The sequence below is a fragment of the Gobio gobio genome, assembly GCF_949357685.1.
Source record: "Gobio gobio genome assembly, chromosome: 2".
Classification (NCBI taxonomy): domain Eukaryota; kingdom Metazoa; phylum Chordata; class Actinopteri; order Cypriniformes; family Gobionidae; genus Gobio; species Gobio gobio.
The window spans coordinates 9,293,073-9,314,582 of NC_137098.1; the positions used below are offsets into that span (position 1 = coordinate 9,293,073).

At 39.3% G+C, this 21,510-nt stretch overlaps 1 protein-coding gene across 1 annotated transcript; it reads left to right on the forward strand.

The window, feature by feature from the left end:
- The first annotated feature begins 787 nt into the window (after nucleotides 1-787).
- On the forward strand, nucleotides 788-20,187 carry gcshb (glycine cleavage system protein H (aminomethyl carrier), b). The gene is made up of 5 exons (XM_079839371.1): nucleotides 788-1,139; nucleotides 9,474-9,553; nucleotides 17,193-17,256; nucleotides 17,335-17,466; nucleotides 17,543-20,187. Exons 1-5 carry the CDS (start codon nucleotides 989-991, stop codon nucleotides 17,638-17,640), a joined length of 525 nt encoding a protein of 174 aa, XP_079695497.1. The 5' UTR covers nucleotides 788-988; the 3' UTR covers nucleotides 17,641-20,187.
- The last annotated feature ends 1,323 nt before the right edge of the window (nucleotides 20,188-21,510 follow it).

Consider the following 21,510-nt stretch of genomic DNA (forward strand, 5'->3'; position numbering starts at 1 on the left):
ACAAACACATCGCATCGCTTCAGAAGGCCTTTATTAACCCCCCGGTGCTGTGTGGAGCAGTTATATGATGGATAGATGCACTTTTATGGACTTCCAGCTCACAAGCAAACGGAGAGATCCGGTGATAGAGCAAAACCAAACTTGGTTCTGGCGAGAACTAGCATATTCTCACCGCAGCGTTCCGCGCCTACGTCATTTTAAATATGGATATTTTTCCTACACAAACACTTCGCTTCAGAAGGCCTTTATTAACCCCCCGGAGGCGTGTGGAGCAGTTATATGATGGATAGATGCACTTTTATGGACTTCAAAACAGAATGTATACACCTAGGATGGCTTGAGGTGGAGTAGCCTAAATAATGGGCTAATTTTCATTTTTGGGTGAACTATCCCTTTAAGCCTTGTCTGTGAAACTGAGGGGAAATTTCTCAACACGTATGATTGTCAAGAGTATTTTAACTATTTATTTTATTTTAAGAACGTACAATATTTTATATTTTTTACATTTTACGGTTTTATAAAACTATTATTTATACATTATGCTGAAGTAATGTGACACTTTGGGCAAACGTTAGTGGAACAATTTGATGAATAACACCTGTGGTTACCAATTAAAGTCATTGGACAATTTGGTTAAAAGTCTAGCTTTGCAGACGTCTCTTGGTTTGATATAGCCTATGCATGGCTTAACTACCCACATATTTTGGGGGCTCCTCTAAAGAAGCTTTGGTTTCGACTCCCGGTTCTGTAAATGAACGATTTTCGACTGTGCTACACATGTCCTTTTGCTTTCGTAATGCTTGGACTTTGTATAATAGGTCGTTTAGTCTCTGTGCCAATGTTCCTGTCGTTATCGATATCTCTGTTCCCAGTCTAACTTATCAGCACCGTGAGGTCCCTGGTTTAGCGGGAGCGCGCTTCTTGCCTCTCTCGCGCGGTCAAGTGCATCAGGCTGTTATTTCATGTCTGCAGCCCAGAGTCGGTGAAGATGGCGATGTGTGCTGCGCTCCGATGCGTTTCGGCAAACTTTTCGGCAGCATTGCCCCTGCTCTCGAGGCCTGCACATATCTGGACGTGCCAAAACTCGCTAAGACCAAACATCTTAAGGACGCTTTACACGAGCTCGCGGCATTCGGGAGGTAAAAACTTTACTGAACTCACGGTTCCTCCGTTTTATATCGCACATTTAGCTTTGCCTTGAGGGCTGCAGGTTTGCGTTTGGGTCTTTTTAAGAGGTTTTAATGTTCTGGAATCAAAACGTGTGCTTCTCAACTGAACTGGTATTGAGATTAAACGTTGGTAACATTGGAACTTCGGTTCGTTTGTTACATCATGAAGCTCCGCAGGCGTTTGTACGTTCCATTCGCAGTAAGTTACTAGGCGGATTCGAATTTTCGAACTCTTCCGTTCCACTGGTCTCTTTATTTTTGGAACTTTTCGTTATAACAAACATATTTTTTAGAATTCTTATTTAAAGTGTTAAAAGCGCACAGATTTATTAACCTGCTTCAATGTAATTTTTGCTGACGCTTGCATCGGATCAAACTCGTCATGCGCAAATATTCTCGGTTCGGTTTTATCATGTGGGTTTAATTATTTAGATATCTTAAAATGTGGCTATTTGCATCTCGTGCCTGTGAAGTTTGTTTAGAGAGGTCCCTGATTATTTCAAACCGAAAGCTGTCATTGAGAAATCTATGTTTATATGAGATGCTTCACCTTCATTATGTTCCCTCAAGATCAAAAATAACATCAGGAGTGTTTTGTATAAAGCCCAGCCATGCTCCAGCATTCAGCCCTGCTCACAATCTGGTTTAAACCTGTATTGTTTCTGCATGGGCTGATGCTAGAATCCGACTCAGTTGAGGCATTGCCCCTCTGGGAGTCCTCAGCAGTGGTTCATTGGTGTGCCAGACTATTTTCCTAAGAACTATGTTCTTAGTATGGAATTTGTTATTTTTATATCAAATTAGGAATGCTTGCTTTCTGAATCAGGTCTTGTGCAAGGGATATGGAGGCATCCCTTTCATACGGAAGTGGATGCTTAATGTCCATCACTTGTTTTTATCACGTGAATCTAATTTTGTAGCTTTCTTGTACAGAAACCCATGAATGGGTATTTAGGAAACCTGTTTGAAAGCTGGTTATTTTATAATTGCCTGGCACAGAAATGAAAAGCATGCCCTAACGTGACCTTTTTTTACTGTTGCTTCCACCCTGAAGTGACTGCGTCATGCATAGTGATATGAGAAGGTAGATTCAGAGTTGGAGTAACTTAGAAAACCTAATGCAGTGAAATGGAAAGAATGATCTGGAAATAATTAATGTATCGTTAGCCTTTAAGGAGTTCAAATGGTTAACCATTATCAGTCAGAAAGTTAATATTTATGTAATAAACGTCCTGGAAAGAAAAGTGTCAGTGAACTTTGCTGTCAAGCTTCAAATTGACAAAGTATTATACAATTATCATAACACGCAAACCATATGGAGCACAAGTCTCTCAACCCGTGTGATGGCTTTGTAGAAGGAACTTTAAGTCATTAGAGTATGTATGATACACAACAGCGATGTACTAAAAAATTGTCCTGTCAAAATTATCCTAATTCTCACGTATCCGTGAAAACAACTAAATGCTGTATTCTGCTGCCAGGCCAGTAGTTGGCGATGTCACTTTGTAATGGAACGCTACACGCCTAATGCTGCGTTCACACCATAGACTGTAAAAAAAATATGGACGTAGTGTCCGTGACGTCACATAGGATTCTGAAGAGCAGTTTTGAAGCGTAAAGTAGGGACGATCCATCTTTGCCATCTTGGCAGTGCGTCACTCCCGGATAACAGAAAATGGGCCAAAAGGCGGGACGTGGGCGGAGCTGAAGTGACGCGATGACTAACAGACAGCAGACAAACGGCTATCCACCTGTCACTCGAAGTGGCCACGCCCTTAATTATGCAGATCTTTAATGCTTTATATAATGTAAATGAATGAGTTATAAAAAATTTCGCCCCCCTCACAGTTGTCATGAAGGGCAAAATTAGCCGTATAGACCAAAACCACAATTTGTACCAGGCTGTAAACATGTTTTAATCTGCTGTAAAGTTGGGCATTTTAACATGGGGCTCAATGAGATTCTGCTCCCTTCTGGAGCCTGTCCCTAGCGGCCAGTCGATGAATTGCAGTTTATGTCACGTCCGTATTGGCTTCAAGAGAAACTGCAGGAGGTTGCCGCTTGATTCAGACCAAACGCGAATAGAGCGTCAAAATCGCGTCTAGTTGGACACTTGAACATTTTAAATCCATTTTTCGTATAAATCGAGCATTTGAAGCGAAATAGATGCGCGCCGCGTTGAAGGCGCTCCAGGAGAAATGTCATAAAACACCACTCTGCCTCTCTTCATTTTCATTAAAAATAAATATTAAACATTAATAGCCACACAAATGTGGTCCAGGCAACTCCTACATTATCTTCACTGCATGTATATTTAAATATCCTAAAAAAATAAAGTTATGAAACTTCTCTTTGCCCTCAGTCAAAACGATTTGGCAGACAACAAATTATAGATTCATGACACCAAAGATTGCCCGTTAGATCTACACAAGATGAATTCTATCTCATGTTTAACCACTACAGAGACATCTGAGCCAGCGGCAGACGTCAGAAGGTCTGGCCGAGGAAAGGCTGCTCTCGTCAGGGTTAACGAGCGCAGAGCGCCCGGTGATCGCCTGGATCTCACAACTTCAAAAACGCAAGATTAATTTTTTTAAATAGGCGCTCTCTTTATAAATAAACCACAGATTTGAGCTTTAAACAACTACATTCTCATCTGAAAAAGTCTTAAAACTAAATTTTTGTGACACAATAGTTGTATTTTAGTTTCTCATCACGTCACTTTACCACGTTACAGCAGCAAGCAGGCTCCTGATTGGTTAACGCGGTGCGAATAGATGCCAAAGTTAAAAATGTTCAACTCGGGCGTCAGATGCGGATTCGCTTCAAACGCGTGAATGCACAAATAACGCTCAATTCGTGTGAGGCGGAATCGAGTCCATCGCGCTGTGCGAAATGCGTCTATCGCGCCGCAGGACCTCCTGACGCTCTATTCGCGTTTGGTGTGAACGCAGCATTATTGCGACGCGTTTTGTAGTTTACACAGAGATGATAACTGTTTTGTTTTCAAAAACGTGCACTTTGACGTTTTCAGGCCCCCTAAATACCATTGTCGTAAAAGTAAACGACCAAAATGCATACGTTTCCATTATTAGTTATTAAACGGTTTCGTGTAAACGGCCCCTCCCAAAGTCCCCAAAAATGTCCATTGGTGCCTAAGTGACTACTTCGCTCAGAAGCTGTCAATCTCAGCTGTCAATCATGACGTCACACCTTTAGGGCTGGGTATCGTTTGAATTTTAATTATTCCGATTAGTTTCTGCTTATCGATTCCGATTCTTATCGATTTAATAGATTCCAATAATTTAGATAGGGATAAAAATAAAAACTTAGATGTCATTCACATTTATTAATAGGCTATTATTGCAAAACATTTAATTGTAGCTGAATACCATGAACAAAAATCAACAGGCTAGCAAACTCTTGCCTGTGGTTTAAAAATACCATAGCAAAAAAAAGCGCCTAATTTCAAGCATTATTAAAGACAAGACAAGTAAACAATCAGTAATTTAAAAATAAGAACAAATTAACAAAGGCACAAATAAATGCAATTGAACAAAGATAGGATTGAAATAAACATTTTCAGGTATCTGGAATCAAACACTGTACTTTATTGATAAAATATATAGGCTATACATTACAAATATAGTTAAAAGTTATTCTGTCTAGAACAGCAAGTGAATTTTGTCAGCTTTTCTTGTTTTTGATTAACTTTATCATAGAGACGGCAACAACATAACCGACTGTTCACGAGAGTATTTTGACATTGTGTGTGTATTTGTCCATTCGCGTGCTGTGCAAAAAGACGAGGAAGAGAACTCCGTTCATTATCGCGCACTATTCATTCACCACAAGAAGCCATTCTGTCTTTTTTGCGCTCAAATGGTTACAAATCACAATGAAATGCACACAGTAACCGAAATGCACGTTTCTTCTCTAAATCACCGGTTCTGGGCAATTTGGAAATGGTTCTAGGCTCTCGATACCCATCCCTAGTAAAACCCCAGTTTTTATAGCATCAGATAACTAACTAAAACCAAACTTATTTAAAGAGCGAGAACTTGAACTAACATCAGCGTAATGATAACTGCCTAAAATGACAGAAACCATCTTTAGAAAAATGTATTTGAAGTTTAATTTGATTTAGTTTGTCTATGTCCCATTACGTTACATGGAGAGGGTGGGGTTTATGAGCTATACTGCATCCAGCCACCCGGGGGGTCGATCGAAACGCGTTGGCTTCCCTTTTCAGGACTCGTGTGGCACGCTTGGTTTTGTCCATCAAGATAATTTTCACAGATGAGCACGTTTATGAATTTTGAAGCCTAAATGCATATGCCAGAAATAAAAAGCTGAAGGTAGGCTCACAATTATGAGCATAATGAGGCTGTAAAAGGGGACTAAGTTTACCTGATGATGTTTAATCTCCCCGACAGCCTTTGCAGTCTCATTTAGCCACTTGTTAGCAACCGCCTTTTTCAAGACACATAAAAGCTTAAAAAAATCATCAGAGGTGGGAAATATTGATGTATTTTATGTTGTATAATAAACCGTGAAAGTGTCCTGAACTTGTTCTCCGCAGATCTTATTTCAGCAATCTAACCAAAATTATTGACTTCAGGACGATGGAACCAGAAGTGCTAAAATGCTAACTTGTTTCTGCGTTTTGTCTTACAAAGTCTCATTGCATGAAAAATAATGACCAGTACATTATTCAACGTTTCACCATTTTGTATTCCACATTAGAAAAAGTTATGTGTTTATGAAATTAAGTAAAAATAAAAATATTTGAAAACATACACTTAAAACTAACTGAAATGAGAAAATACTGAAATTACTAAAACTGAAATGAAAATGTCAAGCTATAGAAATATTAAAATAAAATAATGAATGACATTAAAGTTAAAACTTAAAATTAAAGTGAAAACTAAAAATATAAAAAAAAGCTCTGTCAAAATGATTGACAAATACTATAATAGTATATAAATAATATTAAAATTACACTGTGAGGGGGGAATAATTGACACAATTTGTAGTTTGGCAGCAGCTATTTGTACTAAGTGACAATAACATATTTTCTTAGCTGTAGATGCTATTTACTAAGTGAAAATCTGCATTGTAAAAAGCGCTATATAAATAAAGTTGACTTGATATATTCTATCTACACCATGTAGCAGTTCTTTGCAATATGTGTCAATAGTAATTAGATGCTATTTATACTTTTTGACAGATACATACTATTTGCACCTCAGTATTGTTGTTGTACATTAACAGGATGCAATAATAACATGGAGTGTAAATGATTATATTTTTATTAAAATGATTAAATGGATGCCGCCTTAATGGGACAATAAAAGCCCTCCCTACACCTAACCCGACCCAATAAATTTCGTTAGGCAATTTATTTCCATTTTTAGAACATTATTTTAAATTGTTATTAAAAAAGTAAATGCCTTTCCAATAGGGATGTAACCATTCACTCAACTCACGATGCGATCGATGTGATTCACGATACGATTTTCTCATGATTTGTTTTAACAAAAGGAGATTTAAGACAAATTATAAAAGAAGTGTCCTTTTATTTCTCAGACAAAATTCTATAAACGTATATTTAATGTAAAATAATAACTCAATTGAAATTTTAAAACAAATCCTCAAAAAGTCCCTTCAAGGTGATCTTCCAATGGCACTGAGGAAGAGCCGAAATAAAAAGACTAGGTAAAACTTAGTACAACAGTTACAGGGGTTTCACATTGTTGTAAAGGCAAGGTTTTAATTATAATTTGTATCATTACACTTGCAAGAGTTAGAAAAACAGAACACATTTAGAAAAATATGCCATAATCCATGTTCACGAAAAAATCCATGTACACGAGAAAGGGATGGTAAAATAAACACCTGGTTCTCCAACAGCACAGATTACTCCTTCAGTCTGTGGAACACATCCTCGCGCTGGTCTTTCTTTTCTTGGAATTAATTTACTACGGCAGAAAACAGCCTTGTATCTTTCGCTGTGAAAACACTGATCTCCATGGCAATCGCCCTCGACGCCATGAGTGGGGCTGCAAATCCGCCGGTCAGTGTGGTTTGGCCTATTATCTTTTTACATTCAGCCGGAGGTGACTGGAGTCTGGAGCCTCTCACTGTGGTGATTATTAGTCTTCGGAAAGTCAAAGTGCCGCCACACCTCCGATTTGAAACTATTTGCTTGCCGTCGCCATGCTTCTGTTTGACGGCGCGTGCACACGGGTGCCCTCGTGCCCAACTTCCATATGAATGAACTGAAAACATTTGCTTATTTCACTGTTCTTCGTGCCAGTGTGCACGTACAGTCCGCTAGCTACAACTTGCTGGTTGCTATCGTGCCAGTAAAGTGAGGCTGTTTAAAACGGGTATCGCGATTCGTTTAACATCTCAACCGACTTGAATCGTCAAACATTTGTATCCATTTTCAACCGGCTCCAACTGAATCGTTACATCCCTACTTTCCGATGTGATTTGTGATGAGAAAAGGGATAAGAACGAGCTCTGCAAAAGGCGGATTCGAACCTGGGTCGATCGTGTCAACCTAGATTTTAAAGCCTTACACTTTACTGACTACACCACTGAAAACGGTGACATAGGCTTGTTATTTTTTTATCTTGTTTTTTCCATACAGGCATTGTTAGGCAAAGCTAGTGTGAATAGCGCTTGCCAATAAGGCACGCTATTTGCCCTTGGTGTGAATAGACACTCCGTTGTAGTTTTGGGAGAGCTGTCAGTTTAACCAAAGCCACTTTAATAAGCCTGTTAACACTGTGGTGCGCAGGGAAGGAGACCAGAGGCCGTTTTTTTATGATTGCCAATGGAGGAGAGGCTTCACGACGCTGAATAAAACTGCTTTTATAGGGAAAACGGCTTATTTTTTGGCTGGCTGACTGGTTGGTTTGTTGGCTGGTTGGTTGGTTTATTGGTTTGTTGGCTGGTTGGTTGGTTTATTGGTTTGTTGGCTGGTTGGTTGGTTTGTAGGCTGGTTGGTTGGTTGGTTTGTAGACTGGTTGGTTGGTTGGTTTGTAGGCTGGTTGGTTGGTTTGTTGGTTTGTAGGCTGGTTGGTTGGTTGGTTTGTAGGCTGGTTGTTTGGTTGGCTGGTTGGTTGGTTTATTGGTTTGTAGGCTGGTTGGTTGGTTGATTGATTGGTTTATTGGTTGGTCGGTTTGTAGGCTGGTTGGTTGGTTGGTTTGTAGGCTAGTTGGTTGGCTGGCTGCCTGGTTGGTTGGTTGGTTGGTTGATGTGCGTTTCTCGTACATCGAAATAATTAGCTGCTAAACTACCGTAGTAGGATGCATCGCTGAAGAAATCAACTAGGTAGTCATGACTATTTCCCTAAACCATACTGTCGCAAATTTGTTGTTCAATCACGTTGGTTAATGATGTCACGGTAGTGGTGGCGGCTGACTTCAAGCAGTGCATGCCAGTTAGAAATTTTGCCCAACTTGAGGCAGCGCTGACACCACTTGACTGTGACGTATGGCATCAAAGTGCCGCTAGAGCGATTCGAGAGCAGTCGGCTAATACAGCCGGAGCAGTTTCTCTAGAGTGGCCGCACCAGACTGCGCGGACTCTGATGACGACACAGCTGTTCCACGATTGGCCAGATTCACCGCATGACAGCGATCACGTGTTTCGTGTTTATTCTAAAAACCTTCAGTTCCACTAATGCTCACAAATCAGTTTTTTATAACAGTAAAACCTTCTTTCATGTAGTCACAATGTTATATTGCCATGTTTACCAAAATAAAACCTTAGACCTCACTTCATTGATAGCGTAGGCTTATATGTTGAACTTTATTCTTGTACAAACACACGCTGTATTAAGCAGTGCATAAATTGACATGACAAATAATGTCTCTGAAACATCTGTGTATTTACAAATATGCATTTATTTCACTTCAGCTGTTATAAAGTACGCAAACACAGCGCGAGCGTCACTGCGGGAAGCAGAAAGTGTCCGACTTCACGTCTCCGTTTGCAGCTCCTGTACGCGGATAGTCTCGCCGATCGGTTGCATCCAGCCGATGTCAAACACACCTTTTGACTGTCGACACATCTCCGAACTAAATTCAATGATGTCAAGGCTGTAATGTGATTGGTTATCAAGGCACATGTGATCCAAGTTAGCAGTTATGCTTTCTCCAATGGTAGAGCCACAGACCCTCGTATCTCCCAATAATAAGACCAGCTCTGCTTTAACTAATTGTTCTGTTTATCCTGATCTTTTTATGCTTAATTCTCTTTATTAATGAAATTCTCTTGTGTGTTTACAGCTCTGAAGTTTACAGACAAACACGAGTGGGTGCGAGTGGAGGGGGGTGTGGGCACAGTCGGCATCAGCAACTTTGCTCAGGTTTGCTCCACTCTATAAAGAAATGGGTGTTAAGATATGGTGTCAGTTCAGTTTCAATTTTTTACTTGTTTTTACGCTTTTTACTGCTGAAACGGTATGCACCCTGTTAACTCTTACTGTCCCACCAGTGGGATGTTTGCCATTTATATAGTTTAAACAATAATATCTTAGTCTAAACCTTCACTAATCTTGATAAACGGGGTGTAAAACGTTTTGAGCTTGTCCACTTTCGACCACTTCCAGAGGTAGTCGAATGTGTTCGAACATCCACAAAAGACCGCCTACTCTTCACCTACTGACCTAATGCGGGAAATTTATGGGAAGCACGCTAGCCAGTCAGGATTTAAACTTTGTCAGCTGAAGCCCGAAAGAAACGCAGAAACGAAAGCTGATGCTCTCTGTATGTTTTTCTGTCGTCTTTGGACGTGTTCATATGTAAAATGCGTGAGTTTATTTTGCCCATTAGATTGAAAGATCTGAAAAAGCCCATACATTTACTCGCCTATAGACTCTCCTTTGAAGAAATCCAGACAGAAGTGGTTGAAAGTGGACAAAAGAGACGGATTAAAACACCAGATGTAAATGGGAATGTGTCTCCCTAGTCTACTTGTGATCCGATTGATTAAAACTAGGGGTGTAACAATTCATCTACTACATCGATGTATCGATTTATATTCCTATGATCTAACTACATCGATCTGTGCTCGGCAAGTTGGCCTTCCGGACGACATATATCGATCTAACATCGTTTTAAAAGGTAATCAATCGATTGTATCGATAATAGGAAATACCGCATTGGATTTAAGCACGTCAGACTTTATATGGAAGTTTTTTCTTAGCACTTTTAATGATAAAGGCGTTAAACGTTACTCGATTCAGTCTGCCTATCTGTGACATCATCGCAACGCAGCAGCGCTAAGAAAACAAAACATAGCATGGCGGATGGCAGAGGAGAAGCCAACGAGCGAGAAATTATCAAGCCACCAGGAGAAAGAGCTAACGTTACCTGTACTTTCAACCCTGGCTAAATGTTACCTGTGCATTCCTGGCACCAGTGTGCCAGCAGAGCGAGCTTTAATACTGCTGGCGACATAGTGAACGCACAGAGTGTTCTGCGGTCAGATCATGTTGATATTTTTGAAAAAGAAATCTGTAAATCTGTAGAGTCATTGAAGAGTAGTTGGTTACACTTTATCTTGTGTTAAATATTGTTTGTTTATTAAACTGAGAGTAGTAGCAGGTTCAGCCAGTTTATTCAACCTGAAGAAATGTTGGTTGCACTTTATTTGTGATATTAATATTGTATTTATATTATTTTAATGTTGAAACACAACAGCAAAAGTAGCAGGTAAACCTACTATTAATTAAACCTGAAGAGGAGTTAGTTGCACTTTATTTTTGATATTAATATTGGAATATTTTTATGTTGGAAAACAAAAGCAGAAGTAGCAGGTTAACCTACTGTTGAAATGTTGGTTGCACTTACTGTGCTTTTATTGAAAATGTATTGAATATTGAAAATGAGAGCAGAAAAAAGGTTAACTTCCTGTTAATTCAACCTAAACTGTTGGTTGCACTTTATTCAAATAAAGTTTGAATGCATTTGCCAGTAATTGTTGTTTACTTGTTTGTTTATATCCATAATTAATTGATACCTGATTCCCTTACAAGAAACAACAGGAATCTAGGAAACTTCACCTGCACTGACCAGTATCCAGATATTTATTTCAGTCACACAATTTTTGGCTAAGAAGTTACTGAATCGATTTCAAGTCACTGAATCGTTTCGGATCGTTCTAAATTAACCAATATCGTCCTTGAATCGTATATCGACAACCTCAAATCGTGATACGAATCGAATCGTTGTTAAAACGAATCGTTACACCCCTAATTAAAACTTAATATTATTAAATTAAATATTAAATTATCTTAATATCAGGTGTAAACAGGGCCTTAGAGGTTGAATTCAAATCAAATACCGCCCATACTACTTCTGAGTAGGATGTCTACATACATTTTGTGAAAAATATGGTTCAGATCACTTTAACCATATATGGAAATGGGTATGTCCTTATATGGTCACGACTGAAACCTGGATGTCATCTAGTGGAAATGTTTGGTACTGCACCCAGTCAACCTCACTGAAAGTTCATTTTTTGAGACGTCAACCCAGATTTATGTCTTTATTTGTAAAATACATATTTTAAATAAAATAATAATCGTAAAATTCTATAACTTTTTTCAATGTATAACTTTGTGGACAACTTTTAAAAAGTTACATTGTTGTTTTACATTTAATGTTATAGGAATATTTTCTTTTTATGGATCTCTCAAGTTTAGTTTTAAAGGGAGAGTTCTCCCCCTCATGTCATTCCAAACCTGGACCTTTTTGATGAAATCTGAGAGCTTTCTGTCACTCCATTGACGGCTACTCAACTGCCACTTTGACTCTTCAAAAAGTTCATAAAGACATCGAAAAACGAATCCATATGAATTGATCGGTTTAGTCCAAATATTCTGAAGAGACTCGATCGCTTTATATGATGAACAGATTTATTCACATATAAACATTCATCAACACACACATCAGGGGCCTATACCATGAAGCCGGTTTAGCTGGCTAGCCAGATATGTTTAAGCTTAGTTTGTGCCAATCAGCTGTGAGCAAAGTGACACACCTCTGATGAAATAAAGTCACTCCCCCAGTTTCTACTCCAAATTAAAGGTCACTACATAGCAAATGGTTTTTAAAGACTAAAGCGTCTGGCTTTTAACAATGCTTATTTATAATAATAATACTTTTGAATGATTTAGAAATCATTTATGTAATTATTGTACCCATAATCAATTACACATGTATCATTTTAGTTAATCAATCATTAATAGGCACTTTGTTAAAATTAATATAAATAGCCTATATAAAGGTCATACAAATAAGTTTTAAAATCAATAAATAAAGCTACAAAATGACTACATGTGATCTTAAATGTTCAATTCTCTCTATATATCAACTAAACAAATTTGCATTGACGAATAAGATATTTATTTAAGTTATCCTCTTTCATAGACAGCTCTTTTCTTCCTGTCTATTTGTTTAAATTAATATTTTTCAATCATGTAATATTCTGCAGAAGAGAGAATTGAATCTCAGTTCCACTGATCCACAGCATGTGATTGGCTGTTCACTTCTGATGTCACAGCTAAACTCCAAAACTCAGGATCAAAGCCTGAGTTGACAGAGAAAGCTCATGATCAGCATCATGGGACCAACAAAGCCTGAATAGATTGGTTTGGTTTTGTCAACTCAAAACTAATCCTGTAACCCTGAGTTTGTTCAGCTACCATCATGGTACAGGCCCAAGTTGTGCTAAACAGAAGCTTAAGCATGTTTGCTTAACATGCGAGAACCAATGAGGTTCATTCTCGTGTTGCGCAGCACGTTTGAGCTTCTGCGTGAACTAATGAGGTTCATTCTCATGTTACACAACACGTTTGAACTTCAGTGTGAGCCAATGAGGTTCATTCTTGTGTTACGCAGCACGTTTGAGCTTCAGCAAGAACCAATGAGGTTCATTCTTGTTACGCAGCACGTTTGAGCTTCTGCAAGAACTAATGAGGTTCATTCTCGTGTTACGCAGCACGATTGAGCTTCAGCAAGAACCAATGAGGTTCATTCTCGTGTTACACAACACGTTTGAGCTTCAGCAAGAACCAATGAGGTTCATTCTCGTGTTGCGCAGCACGTTTGAGCTTCAGCAAGAACCAATGAGGTTCATTCTTGTTACGCAGCACGTTTGAGTTTCTGCAAGAACCAATGAGGTTCATTCTTGTGTTACGCAGCACGTTTGAGCTTCAGCAAGAACTAAAGAGGTTCATTCTCGTGTTACGCAGCACGTTTGAGCTTCAGCAAGAACTAATGAGGTTCATTCTCGTGTTGCGCAGCACGTTTGAGCTTCAGCAAGAACCAATGAGGTTCATTCTTGTTACGCAGCACGTTTGAGCTTCAGCAAGAACCAATGAGGTTCATTCTCGTGTTGCGCAGCACGTTTGAGCTTCAGCAAGAACCAATGAGGTTCATTCTCGTGTTACACAACACGTTTGAGCTTCAGCAAGAACCAATGAGGTTCATTCTCGTGTTACGCAGCACGTTTGAGCTTCAGCAAGAACCAATGAGGTTCATTCTCGTGTTACGCAGCACGTTTGAGCTTCAGCAAGAACCAATGAGGTTCATTCTTGTGTTACGCAGCACGTTTGAGCTTCAGCAAGAACCAATGAGGTTCATTCTTGTTACGCAGCACGTTTGAGCTTCTGCAAGAACTAATGAGGTTCATTCTCGTGTTACGCAGCACGTTTGAGCTTCAGCAAGAACTAAAGAGGTTCATTCTTGTTACGCAGCACGTTTGAGCTTCTGCAAGAACTAATGAGGTTCATTCTTGTGTTTTGCAGCACGTTTGAGCTTCTGCGTGAGCCAATGAGGTTCATTCTCGTGTTGCGCAGCACGTTTGAGCTTCTGCGTGAACTAATGAGGTTCATTCTCATGTTACACAACACGTTTGAACTTCAGCAAGAACCAATGAGGTTCATTCTCATGTTACACAACACGTTTGAACTTCAGTTCGAGCCAATGAGGTTCATTCTTGTGTTACGCAGCACATTTGAGCTTCAGCAAGAACTAATGAGGTTCATTCTTGTTACGCAGCACGTTTGAGCTTCTGCAAGAACTAATGAGGTTCATTCTCGTGTTACGCAGCACGATTGAGCTTCAGCAAGAACCAATGAAGTTCATTCTCGTGTTGCGCAGCACGTTTGAGCTTCTGCAAGAACTAATGAGGTTCATTCTCGTGTTACGCAGCACGATTGAGCTTCAGCAAGAACCAATGAAGTTCATTCTCGTGTTGCGCAGCACGTTTGAGCTTCAGCAAGAACTAATGAGGTTCATTCTCGTGTTACGCAGCACGTTTGAGCTTCAGCAAGAACTAATGAGGTTCATTCTCGTGTTGCGCAGCACGTTTGAGCTTCAGCAAGAACCAATGAGGTTCATTCTCGTGTTACACAACACGTTTGAGCTTCAGCAAGAACCAATGAGGTTCATTCTTGTGTTACGCAGCACGTTTGAGCTTCAGCAAGAACCAATGAGGTTCATTCTTGTGTTACGCAGCACGTTTGAGCTTCAGCAAGAACCAATGAGGTTCATTCTTGTGTTACGCAGCACGTTTGAGCTTCTGCAAGAACTAATGAGGTTCATTCTTGTGTTTTGCAGCACGTTTGAGCTTCTGCGTGAGCCAATGAGGTTCATTCTCGTGTTACGCCGCACGATTGAGCTTCAGCAAGAACCAATGAGGTTCAGTCTTGTGTTACGCAGCACGTTTGAGCTTCAGCAAGAACCAATGAGGTTCATTCTTGTGTTACGCAGCACGTTTGAGCTTCAGCAAGAACCAATGAGGTTCATTCTTGTGTTACGCAGCACGTTTGAGCTTCTGCAAGAACTAATGAGGTTCATTCTTGTGTTTTGCAGCACGTTTGAGCTTCTGCGTGAGCCAATGAGGTTCATTCTCGTGTTACGCCGCACGATTGAGCTTCAGCAAGAACCAATGAGGTTCATCCTCGTGTTACGCAGCACGATTGAGCTTCAGCAAGAACCAATGAGGTTCATTCTCGTGTTACGCAGCACGATTGAGCTTCAGCAAGAACCAATGAGGTTCATCCTCGTGTTACGCAGCACGATTGAACCTCATTGGTTCTTGCTGAAGCTCAATCGTGCTGCGTAACACGAGGATGAACCTCATTGGTTCTTGCTGAAGCTCATTCTCGTTTTACGCAGCACGTTTGAGCTTCTGCGTGAGCCAATGAGGTTCATTCTCGTGTTACACAGCACGTTTGAGCTTCTGCGTGAGCCAATGAGGTTAATTCTCGTGTTACGCAGCACGTTTGAGCTTCAGCAAGAACCAATGAGGTTCATTCTCGTGTTGCGCAGCACGTTTGAGCTTCAGCAAGAACCAATTAGGTTCATTCTTGTGTTACGCAGCACGATTGAGCTTCAGCAAGAACCAATGAGGTTCATTCTCGTGTTAAGCAGCACGTTTGAGCTTCAGCAAGAACCAATTAGGTTCATTCTTGTGTTACGCAGCACGATTGAGCTTCAGCAAGAACTAATGAGGTTCATTCTCGTGTTACGCAGCACGTTTGAGCTTCTGCGTGAGCCAATGAGGTTCATTCTCGTGTTACGCAGCACGTTTGAGCTTCTGCGTGAACCAATGAGGTTCATTCTCGTGTTACACAACACGTTTGAGCTTCAGCAAGAACCAATGAGGTTCATTCTCGTGTTACGCAGCACGTTTGAGCTTCAGCAAGAACCAATGAGGTTCATTCTCGTGTTGCGCAGCATTTTTGAGCTTCAGCAAGAACCAATGAGGTTCATTCTCGTGTTACGCAGCACGTTTGAGCTTCTGCGTGAGCCAATGAGGTTCATTCTCATGTTACGCAGCACGTTTGAGCTTCTGCGTGAGCCAATGAGGTTCATTCTCGTGTTGCGCAGCACATTTGAGCTTCAGCAAGAACCAATGAGGTTCATTCTCGTGTTGCGCAGCACGTTTGAGCTTCAGCAAGAACCAATTAGGTTCATTCTTGTGTTACGCAGCACGATTGAGCTTCAGCAAGAACCAATGAGGTTCATTCTCGTGTTACGCAGCACGTTTGAGCTTCAGCAAGAACCAATGAGGTTCATTCTCGTGTTGCGCAGCACATTTGAGCTTCAGCAAGAGCCAATGAGGTTCATTCTCGTGTTGCGCAGCACATTTGAGCTTCAACAAGAACCAATGAGGTTCATTCTCGTGTTACGCAGCACGTTTGAGCTTCAGCAAGAACCAATGAGGTTCATTCTCGTGTTGCGCAGCACATTTGAGCTTCAGCAAGAGCCAATGAGGTTCATTCTCGTGTTGCGCAGCACATTTGAGCTTCAGCAAGAGCCAATGAGGTTCATTCTCGTGTTGCGCAGCACATTTGAGCTTCAACAAGAACCAATGAGGTTCATTCTCGTGTTACGCAGCACGTTTGAGCTTCAGCGAGAACCAATGAGGTTCATTCTCGTGTTACGCAGCACGTTTGAGCTTCAACAAGAACCAATGAGGTTAATTCTCGTGTTACTCAGAATGTTTGAGCTTCAGCAAGAACCAATGAGGTTCATTCTCGTGTTACGCAGCACGTTTGAGCTTCAACAAGAACCAATGAGGTTAATTCTCGTGTTACTCAGAATGTTTGAGCTTCAGCAAGAACCAATGAGGTTCATTCTCGTGTTACGCAGCACGTTTGAGCTTCAACAAGAACCAATGAGGTTAATTCTCGTGTTACTCAGAATGTTTGAGCTTCAGCGATCAAGTCTCTTCAGAAATGTTTGACTAAACCGCTCAATTCATATGGATTTGTTTTATGATCTCTTTATAAACTAAGTGGTAGTTGTGTAGCTGTCAAAGGAGGGACTGAAAGCTCTCAGATTTCATCAAAAATATTTTAATTTGTGTTCTGAAGATGAACGAAAGTCTTTCAGGTTTGGAACGACATGAGGGTGAGTAATTAACCCATTTTTGGGTGAACTATCCCTTTATTGGTCTTCCCCTTTAATTCCTCCGTTCTATCTCCATAGGAAGCGTTAGGTGATGTGGTGTACTGTGGACTTCCAGAAGTGGGAACAAAGCTTGAACAAATAGGTGAAAATCATTTGAAATCTCCTTTTATGCCGTTTGCCTGTTACAGTACAGACAACTCTGATTGCATTTATTTTCCAGAGGAGTTTGGTGTTTTAGAAAGCGTCAAAGCTGCTAGTGAGCTGTATTCTCCACTGACTGGAGAGGTGACCGAAATCAACACAGAGCTGGCAGATAACCCTGGACTAGTAAACAAAGCCTGCTACGAAGGCGGTGAGTGCAGCTGAAATCACCAAATACTCTACATGCATGTATAATATGCTAAAACATTCCTTTCTCCCTCTTGAAGGATGGTTAATTAAGATGACCATAGAGAAACCTGCAGAACTTGATGAACTCATGGATGAAGCTGCTTATGAAAAATTCATCAAATCCCTTGATTCATAAAGGTTTTCAGACCTTTGTTGTTTTGTTATTGATCATTCAGAGCCTTTAAGGATTCATGATGGCTACTTTAGAATGCTGGTGGTAGAATGAGTACTAATACAATTTTTGGTAATCTATTTATTTTGGTTTTGTAATTTCTTTTTCCACCAAAATAATCTTTTGTAATGTGCTAGTTTAACAAACGTGTGTATTTTGCCGTCAAAAGCCAAATATTTTAAAGGGCTTTTGGATACAGTTTTGAGGTGCTTTACATGGACTCAAACAAAGAGAGGGGTGATTGTCTTAAAAAAAGAATATGTTTCAGTATAACGTGTGTGGCGTTAAAGTAACATGACATGCAATAAAATCAGTTTGCTTCTGTGTTCTGATTCGGTGTTCAACTCTTACACTTTCAGATTCAACTTGTCTTGTGCCGCTAGTATTGTATTGTTCTCTTGCCTTTAATACACGATCAGTTTAACAAATGAATGTGAAGCTTTGCTTCAGGAGTACTGGGATAGTACTCACAGCAAATGCTTTCATCACATTTTACCAAAATATCTACTCTACCATTCAAAAGGGTAATGTTTTCAATGTTTTTGAAAGAACTCTTTTATGCTCACCAAGGCTATATTTATTTTATTCAAAATACAGTAAAAATAATATTGTTAAATATTTTTTTCAAAAAATACTCTGATATTTGAATATATTTAAAAGTGTAATTTATTCCTGTGATTTTCAGCAGTCTTCAGTGTCACATGATCCTTCAGAAATCATTGTAATATGCTGATTTGCTCCCCGTGAAACATTTATTAGGGCCCGAGCAACGATAGTGTGAGGACCCTTTTGGAATTGCTCGGCCTATTATTCTTCTTCTCCGAAATGAATCACATTTTTGAGGGCCTAAACATGCTCGAAAACTCGTGAGACTTTGCACACATGTCAAAAGTGGCGAAAATGTACGTCTGATATGGGTTTCAGAATTAGGTGTAGCAAAATGGCTCATTAGCGCCACCTACAAAATTTAAATTAAGCGGCGTTCGCGCTACATTTCGCGTTCAAGTATGAAATTCAGTACATACATGTAACAGCCCAATACCTACAAAAGAAGCCCCTTGGCGCGACGTTTGAAAGCCAATTTTCTCTGCAGTTTTTGCCATTTCCAGACGTTGTACTTTAACAAACTTTAACCTAGAGTTTTAATCAGATCAGCATCATATTTGGTCAGTATAATCTTGAGGCCTTAGTGATGTTAAATTGTGAAGAGCTTGAATTTTCCCTGAAGGGTGTGTCTGTGGCGGCCTGACAAAGTTCGATGTTTCGCCATGAAACAGGAAGTTGTAGTAACTCAATCATACAATGTCCGATCTGCCCCAAACTTCACATGTTTGATGTTGAGTCCTGGTCTGAAGACATCTTCGCGCCAAACTTTAGTTAGTCACCAGCTGGTAGCAGAAAGTGTGGCAAACTGTGTGTGTGTGTGTGTGTGTCCGTTAAGTCCACGAGACCGCAGGGTGTCCCATTTGCTATTTTAGGTCTCAGAAGGGTGCTTGCAAGCGCCTCCTTTGAGGTCAATAAGCACTCTTGATGCGCACTTCTGCCGAGCCTGTGGTGCAGGTTACCCAGCGGACTTCTTCCCGGCAGTCAAAGCGGCATTACGTTGAGAGTGCAGCCTCAGAGGAAGACCGTGATGTTTGGGGTGCCATTTGGGACAGGGCCATAGTCCTCCTAGTGTTATATGCTTAAATGCATATTTCTCACCGTGCTCTGTTTTCCTAAAGCCACCAGGTGGCAGTGGCACGGTTGCGAGGGCCCTTTCTTCGCTGCTTGCAGCTTTAATTATTATTATTACTAATGTTGAAATGGGTGTGCCGCTTAATATTTTTGTGGAATCGGGATTCTTTTTTTTCAGGATTCTTTGATGAATAGAAAGTCTAAAAGAACAGAATTTATTTGAAATATATTTTTTTGACACAAATTTTGATCAGTGTTTGCTGAATTAAACTATTAATTTATTTAAAAACAAACTTCTTTAACAGTATTATCACAAGAAATGCACCATTGTTTGTTTCTGACATTAGTTTTCTTTTTGTACTGTACAGTATGCGCTGTTTGTTTAAAGAGATTGGTGCTGAGAAGAGCGTAGAGAAAGAAGGGAACATGGCCGCCTCCCAGCCTAGCACAACCTTGACCTTTGCCCTTAGATTAAAATACTGATGAGTTTCAGTGTTCCAATGATCAATGATTAATGAACGGGTGATCGTAGTATCTTTTTCTGCCTGAAGAAAATCTGAAACCTGTGTTAAGTTCACATCAGATTTCTTTCATATATAACTCCATGTAGCATAATGAAGTGCAACCATCTCAGGTAGCAAATCAAATATGGCTAATTTAAGCATATGTAATACAACTGGACATTGATAACATAAGTGTCAAAAGCCAATGGATATATTATTAATTAAGCCTTTGTTTTACCATACTATTACCAACAGTTTTTGTTTTAAACCGAACAAGCCAGTTTGAATCAACAATAAAACTGTTCAATAAAGAAAGAACCTGTGTGGCTCCAACAAACAATGCTTACTCTCCAGATATATACTGTATTTCCTCATTTCTACGCAAGGACTTACAACGCCCCCTAATGCTCCATTTTGATTCTTTCATTAGACTGCAGACAACTATGTCAAATACTTTTTGTAAATAACTTTCTGAAATCCCACGGAAATATCAGAGAATGAAAATGTTACAGATTATGCATGTCAACCATTACAAAAAATATGTTTAAGTGTGCTATTAGTATGCTAAAAATAAGAAAGTATACTTTCCGTCTACTTTTATGAACTTCTCAGAAATATCCTTACAATTCAGACAGAGAAGTCTAAGTGTATTTGGCCTATACTTACTCAATCTTTTGATAGAGATATACTTAAACTCTTTTGATTGAGTAGCTTATTAAATACTTTTTTCACATAGTTTTACATACGGTCTTATAAACTTAAATTGTTTGAAAATATTGATGTACATAGGAATTTACTTCAAATCCGGAAAAAGTATTTGACAAAAATGTGATTTTCTCAGCTTTTTGTTTAAAATGTTGCTTTATTTTTCAATGAAACTTGAAACCATTGAAGTGTTGATAAAAAAGGATGCTTGAAGCTAGAATAAAATGTTTTTTATGGTATATTAAGTATAAAAAATGAATACCTAAATAGGGACATAGTAGTACACTGTAAAATCCAACAGTGATTCTAACTAACACTTTTTAGTTAACTTCACTAAGTGTCTTAACTTAATTGTAAAAATCTAGTAATCTGTACTATTCACATACTATTCCTTGCTTACTCAGAAAAACCAAGTTAAGATTAATTGATTGGTTTGAGTGCCATTTTGTCAAGCAAAAAATATATATAATTCCTCACCATTATAGTGATAAGTGTTCACTTTGGTTGGGCACTTGGAACATTTATATTATTAAACACTCTTTCTGATGCAGTGATGCAACAAGAAATCAGTTATTTGTTTTCAAAGGAAGAGAAGTATAAATATGTTGCTTTTAAAAGTTTACCTAGCTTCTGACTGAATAATAAACTATGGTTAATGATTTAGTCAGAAGTTAAGATCATCTTTTAAAATTAACCTATGTAATATTTCCCTCTATGTCATATAATGATCTTTTACAATTGTATTGCTAACACTTAGTATGTCTAGAGTAAACCTAAAGTAAAAGATCAAGTAACCTCTACAGTTCTTTTTGTTGGTTACTAGAACTCTTGTGTTAGTGTCCTATATAGTTAGTAACTATACTAACTAAGAATTTATTAACACAATATACTATATTCCTATTTCACTTGGGTTTTTTTTAAGGCTATCGCTTTTCATACTTTTTTCAAG

What these genes read in the sequence shown, in the direction of transcription:
- gcshb (XM_079839371.1), top strand. Translation starts at nt 989, where the DNA reads ATGGCGATGTGTGCTGCGCTCCGATGCGTTTCGGCAAACTTTTCGGCA. An exon ending in GAGCTCGCGGCATTCGGGAG is followed by an intron (nt 1,140 to 9,473) that starts GTAAAAACTTTA and finishes GTGTGTTTACAG; the next exon opens with CTCTGAAGTTTACAGACAAA. An exon ending in CAAAGCCTGCTACGAAGGCG is followed by an intron (nt 17,467 to 17,542) that starts GTGAGTGCAGCT and finishes TCCCTCTTGAAG; the next exon opens with GATGGTTAATTAAGATGACC.